The 7,383-nt window shown below is 32.6% G+C and overlaps 1 protein-coding gene across 1 annotated transcript; it reads left to right on the forward strand.

Moving 5' to 3' along the window:
* Nucleotides 1-5,397: 5,397 nt before the first annotated feature.
* LOC111895684 (uncharacterized) lies at nt 5,398-6,576 on the forward strand. Its single transcript, XM_023891761.3, has one exon. The coding sequence runs from the start codon at nt 5,435-5,437 to the stop codon at nt 6,410-6,412; it is 978 nt and encodes a 325-aa protein (XP_023747529.1). The 5' UTR covers nt 5,398-5,434; the 3' UTR covers nt 6,413-6,576.
* Nucleotides 6,577-7,383: the final 807 nt, after the last annotated feature.

A 7,383-nucleotide genomic window follows, 5' to 3' on the forward strand; every position in this document is an offset into this window, starting at 1 on the left:
GGTAATACTTTCTAGTACTTACTGGACAATGTAAAAAAGTTAGCATACCCATTTAGCAATAAGGACATATAAGTAAGAAACTATAAGCTACCTTAATTCTCTTTGCAACTCATTTAATAGGAGTGTAATAGTTGCACATGATTTGGAGTTAGGCCATGTACTACCTTTAATGTTCAAGTTGAAGATCCTCTCCGTGACATACATTCTAATTTCTTCTAGCATTGTGGTGATTAGATTTTTTCTTGCATCCCTAATCACACCATTAAATCTCTTAGATAGCCCATTTTCAACAACATCACACATCATATATGTTTCAAATAATGCTCTAGACTATGCCTTTGGGTTCTTTTCCATAAGATATGCAAATGCTGCATATCCTTCACAGATACTTTAAAAAGAGGTTCGGTTGATTCTTTTCTAACCTTCCAAAACATCTGGTCAAAGTGTACACGGGTTAATCATTTCCTAAAGTCGGCATAAATATGTCATGCATATTGCCTATGTTCAACATTAGGCACCAACTCTTTAACTATCTCCAATAGACCTATACAAAAAAATGTTAAACGTTAATATACATGATAAATATTGCAAAATGAAATTGATAAGTGATAGTGTGTTACATACCTTATGTTGATCTAACATCAAGGTAAGACCAAAACTATTTTCCAGACTCAAATCATCTATTAGATTTTCCAAAAACCATTTCTAATTCCCTTTCTTTTCTACATACACAATTGCCCATGTAACTGGGAAAAATCTAATTATTAGTATTCCTTCCTACAATACATATTAACTCTTCACTTCATAAACCTTTTAAGAAACATCCATCTAGTTAACGATTCTTCTACAACCTCCTTTCCAACCTTGCTTGACTCCTTCAAAGCAAATGTAAAATGTGCTAAAATAGTTCTTACTATCAAGCATATAATTGACATCCATTTTGACTATTGACCCAAGATTTAATCTTCTAATCTTCTCACTATAAGACCAAAGTTTTGCATAGTGCTCCACAAGTATACCTTCAGTTAGTTGAATTGGATATTTATTTGCTCTCCTGCTTTATCATATACTCACTTTTATACTAAATTTGTTTATAATCTCTTCCCTAACTTACCTAACACTTAATTTTTATTTGTTTAAGATTTATGTAGTGTAATGTCTTCTAATCCAAGCATAGAAAACTATTGGCCCCAATTTGAAATTCCTTACACAATTATGATCATCTTTAAGAGTATTAATCTCCAAAGAGTCTGTTTCACTCATCCATAAAGCCCATTATCTATACTTGCATTTCCCATAACAACATTTAACCAAAAGTCTACTACTATCATTTTTTTGTAACGTAACTGGTAATCATTAGCAACATCATACTTACGCACTATATGTTTTAATTGTTTAGGACTTTCAAATATCATACCTAGTATAGTCTTCTGTTTCTTCTAGTGAATACTTTCATTATAGGTTGGCTTCCCATCAACTTTTTCCTCATTGTAATCCATCTTAAAATATGGCTCCATGAGGTGTACTATCTGGGGCTAGATTCACCATGGGCAAAGCTTACTCAGAAAAATATCATTACAAGTCTTGTTCATAGGAATTCAATCATCTAGGTCAATGTCAACATCCATATCTCCTTTCAAATCATATAGGTCAAAGCCAACATCCTTACCTCCTTGCTAATCATCAAAAAAATCCCATGCACATGAATGGTTGTCATCAACACTGTAGACTACAACTTTATTATCAATAAGCCAGTCTTGTATATTCACAGGAAGATGATCTATGTACGTAGGGAGTACAACATCACAAGCATATCCTATTTCGATGAATTCCATATAATCATTTCCTGTTGCTATTATCGTCAACCCTCCCCCCCCCCCCCCCCCAGGAAAATCAATATCCGACTAACAATAATACACATTTTCACATTTCTCCTAAGTGTATCTTTCCAGAAAAGCCACAAACTTGTTCTTGTCCATTCTAGAAAAGCCACAAACTTCATGTAAACTTCATTACAACGAAACCAGATGATCCCTTGAGAGCGAAGAATAAGAGAATGGTTTGTGAGGCACAGTGTCATTGGATACAAACATAAACAATGGGAAGAAATTTGGTCATTTAATGTCTCAAACTAATGCATGGTAGATGACATGGCAAGTCTCATTAAGTGACGAGCCATTTATACTACTGATTAGGAAGGGGTTCACGGAATGACCCCCTTTTTTTTATAAGGGTCCTATTAAAACCGTTAAATAGAAGTTTATGCTCTTATGATGCAAAATAATAATAATAATAATAATAATAATAATAATAATAATAATAATAATAATAATAATAATAATAACACGATGGATCTTTTAAAACAGAATTTTTTACTTCATTGGACTACAATGACAATAACTCAAATATATAATATCACCGATTTTCAATTAAATGTTATATTTTAAGCTTTTATTTCATATATAATTCTCATTTTAATACGATTCTTTATCTTTTTTGTTAGGTTATAATAAAAACGGAAATCTGCGAAAAAGTCCCAATATTTTAGGCCAGTTTACGATTTAGTTCCAAATTAAATTTTGTTTACAAAAAAGGACAGATTACCGGCTAAAACTTCGGATTAACCCTTCGTGGCCGGTTTCACAGATTTAGCCGGTATCTCATCTTTTTTCGTTAATTAATCCAAATTTTGGGGGTTTTTTTCATTAATTAATCAAAATTTTAGGGCTTTTTCATTATTTATTACCAATAAACCAAAATATTTGGACTTTTCTGAAGATTACATTTAAACTAATATATATTATATGATTTAATTTAATATGTACTATTCCATGTCTTCTTTCTTATGCTCTTCTAGGTTCACAATGTGTTTTTATCGGTGTCGTCAAATCCAACAACAAAAATCTCACTCACAACCTCGTTAACTCCATCGATTTTCCAAAATTATCCATTCATAACTTTTTGATCATCTTTCAATCTCCAAATAAAGAACGGAGAAAATCCTTGTTGATTACGTGGATGTCCCTATTACCTAACCATGACTTAAACCGTGGTTCTAACACTTGGATGTTCCTGTTACCTAACCATGACTTGAATCCTATTTCGAACCCATATACTATTCGCATTGTCCATAGTGTTGTTCACAACAAAATACGAATCACACATGGTTTAACCACTGATACCTTGGCTCAAGTCTTACATGACCCTTGTTTCCTTACAATAGGGCTTGAAAACCATGAAGAATGAATCATTAAGCTTAAAAAACTCAACATAGGTAAAAAAAATCAACTCAATATTATGTACTGAAAACCATGAAGAATGTTAACTCTAATTGTAAAAAAATGTCAACAAGCTCTCCATCATAAACTATTAAAATATTAATTTGGTATACCTACGAGCTACGGTTCCAACACTCGGATGTTCCTATTACCTAACCATGACTCGAACCTTATTTCGAACCCATACACTAATGTCATTGTCCATAGTTTTGTTAACAACAAAATACGAATCCCACATGGTTTAACGACTGATACCTTGGCTCAAGTCTTACTTGACCCTTGTTTCCTTACAATAGGTGTAACATCCCGACTCCCAAGTATAATATTTAATTAATTTATATTCTTGTTGTCCGATCAACTTGACGATTTGGAGGCCCCAACTCGCCAAGTAGAGAGTGTTAATGGTCACGTAATTTCTAAAGTCTACTCGACGAGTTGGAGGACCCCAACTCGACGAGTAAGAGCTGAGTGTGAAAACCGTAATTTTCAGGGTTTGTGTCCTATTTAAAGGACCTTAAGCCTTCATTTCCGCCTCCCTTATCATCTTTACACTCTGAGAGAAACCCTAATTGAGCTATATGCTTGTAGGAGAGAAAGAGGGGCTAATATTGCATATTGTAGTGCATTTTTTGGAAGAAGATTGAGGAGAAAAAGGCTTGGGACGAGAAGGAGATATTGGATCCATTAATAAGATTGTGTTCCGATCTTTATCAAAAAGTTCATCATTTATTGGTTTTTGTCTTGCCAAAAACTAATGCATTCTGGAAGCCCCAAATAGACTAAAATGTAATAATGACAATTGTTGTGATATTATGTTTAAGTCATAATGACAATTGGTGTGATATTGCAATAATTTTCATTATTACGTTTTAGTTTATTTGGGGCTTTGAAAATGCTTTACTTTTGACAAAAAAAAAACCAATAAATGATGAACCATGTGGGATTCATCTTACGTTGGGGCTTCTATAGTGTTGTAAGGAAACAAGGGTCAAGTAAGACTTGAGTCAATGTATCAGTGGTTGAACATGTGAGATTCGTCTTCTATTGTTAACAACACTATGGACAACGCCATTAGTGTATGGGTTCAAGTCATGGTTAGGTAATAGGAACATCCAAGTGTTGGAACCACGGTTTAAGTCATGGTTAGGTAATAGGGACAAACACGTAATCAACAAGGATTTTTTATGTTCTTTATTTGGAGATTGAAAGATGATCATAGAGTTGTGAATGAATAATTTTGGAAAATTCATGGAGTTAACGAGACTAGTGAGTGAAATTTTTGTTGTTGTGTTTGACGACACCGATAAAAACACACGGTGAGCTTAGAAGAGGATAAGAAAGAAGACATGGAATAGTACATATTAAATTAGATCATATAATATATATTAGTTTAAAGGTAATCTTCAGAAAAGTCCAAATATTTTGGTTTATTGGTAATAAATAATGAAAAAACCCTAAAATTTTGATTAATTAATGAAAAAACCCCAAAATTTGGATTAATTAACGAAAAAAGACGAGATACCGGCTAAATCTGTGAAACCGGCCACGAAGGGTTAATCCGAAGTTTTAGCCGGTAATCTGTCCTTTTTTGTAAACAAAAATTAATTTGTGACTAAATCGTAAACTGACCTAAAATATTGAGACTTTTTTGCAGATTTCCCTAGTAAAAATCCAAACATTTTCTGGAGATTAAGATTTCAAACTTATTTTGAAATTTAAAAATTTAATTATGCATTGAGAATTTTGATATGACATAAAGTTAGTTCAAAAAATTTCATTCTAGATATGGCAGTAATTTTGTTATAACAAAAATAAAATTTAGGAGTTTTCTTCTATTTCAATATTTTAAATGGTTATTCTTTTAGAATCCTTTATTTTACCATATGATTTAAGAATGACACTTTAGAAAATTCAATAACCGGGTAAAATAAGTAATTATAGGATATAATATGTAATTAGGGAGGATTCAATAAATAAAAAATTAATTTAATTGATATTAGAAAGAAATTAGCAGTGCTATGGCTGTATAGTATCACTATTTTTTTATTACATTGTAGCTAATTTAATAAATAATAATTTAAGGTGTTTTTTTTTTTTTTTTTTGTCAATTTAAATCATGATTCAAAATACATATAAAGAGGTAGACTTTGCTCATAATGAGCTTCCATCTTCACATGGAGATACAACTCATGCTACCGTCGCCGGCGGTCGATTTCAGCTGCGAAAGCACCAATACTACGCCGTACGTCACCGCACCTTCTACCCCACACCGCTTCCCCAATTTCTTCTACACCGCACCCACAAGCCCCATCCACTCCCTCGCCATCTCCTTTCATCAGGAAGATGAAAATCGTCATGATGACGATAAGGATTTTGCATTCAATTTCACCGGAGAACTGGAACCACCTTCTATATCCGCCGCCGACGAGCTCTTTCATTGCGGAAAAATCAAGCCATTAAAGCCTTCTGTCTCCGACGACCCGCCTAAATCCCCACCCTCACGCTTCACTCAAGCGTTTTCCCCTCGCCGTAAAAAGAAAGATTATGATGCTTTCACTGAGGCATTAACACAAACATCTGGTGAACAAACGCACACCAGTCAAAAACCATCTAAACGAGGAAGGGAATCGACGAGAAAAACCAAAATTAAAGACAAAGTATCACCGTCGTCATCACCGTTTAGAATCTCCGATATTTTATCCGAAGAAGAACATCACAACCAGAGAAACCCAACAAATCAATCGTCTTCGTTAACGTGGTACAATAAGTGGAACCTTAAAAACCTGCTATTGTTTCGAAGTACGTCGGAGGGAAGTGCGAGGAGGAGCAAAGACCCGGTGAATAAATATTCGAGGATAAGGAAAGACGGCGGCGACGCCGGTGAGGATGTAAGGAATTCAAGCTTTAGAAGTACAGAGAGTTTGGGTTCGAGTAGGAGGGTGATGAGGAAGGTTTCAGCGCATGAAATACATTACACGGCGAACAGAGCGGTGGCGGAAGAGATGAGGAAGAAGACGTTCTTGCCGTATAAATCTGGGTTGTTAGGTTGCTTGGGGTTCCATAACAATGGCGGAGGCAGTGTTCATGAGATTTCAAGAGGGATCACTTCTGTTATGAAGCAACGAGGATACTGAATTCATGGTGAAAACTTCATATTCCTCTCATCTCCGATCAATTCTAGCTATGTGCTTGGATTTTTATTTTTATTTTTTAAATATAAAATTTTCGTAAAATAGTAGTTAGTTTATGTATTATGTTAAATATTTGATATATATATATTACACATTTTGACGATTAACCTTGTTAATTTGCTTTTTGTTTTCCTAAACGAACTAATTTATTGTACTTTATTTATTCCTAATTTGATGATCATTATAAAATATAATTTATGATATTATTTTATTAATTAAAAGATGTTAATTAAACTATTTGACTAATAAAACAACCAATATTGTTATTATTTAATGAGTTGCTTATTCAATTTTCCAAATTAGTTGGATTATATGATAAAATCATAAAATAATCATTTTTTTTCTTTTGCTATATTTTATATTGTACAAAAATCATCGTATGTTTATTGTTTTTGGACTTTTAACAGTTTTTTATCATTATTATTATTATTATTATTATTATTATTATTATTATTATTATTGCAATTTAAACACTATTTTTTCTAATTTTAGCAATATTGATCAATTATTGGGTTATTCGGTTGCCACTATTGACATAAAATTGTTTGGTTATTTAGTGATGATATGACATTATAATGTGTCAAACTCGAAATAAAATGACAAAAATTATACTAAGTTTTTGATTTTTTTAATTTTAAAATGAAATTTTTGTTTTTTTTTTTTTTTCAATTTTGATATTACGTTTTCAAAAAGAGTTAATTCTTTTGACACAAGGATCAAACTTAAGCTTGCTTGTTTCTCGATTAAGCTTTAGAAATACAAAAATATGACTATTTTGTACTAAAGTTGTTAGGAGTCTTTGCTACTTATTTTTTCTATGTTCAATCACTATGAAAGATGTCTTAAAGACCCTAACAAGTTGCATGTGAACCATGTACATGTCTAAGAAACACTCGAAAAAGAAGGCGAAGCAT

The sequence above is a fragment of the Lactuca sativa genome, chromosome 7 (assembly GCF_002870075.4).
Source record: "Lactuca sativa cultivar Salinas chromosome 7, Lsat_Salinas_v11, whole genome shotgun sequence".
Taxonomy (NCBI): domain Eukaryota; kingdom Viridiplantae; phylum Streptophyta; class Magnoliopsida; order Asterales; family Asteraceae; genus Lactuca; species Lactuca sativa.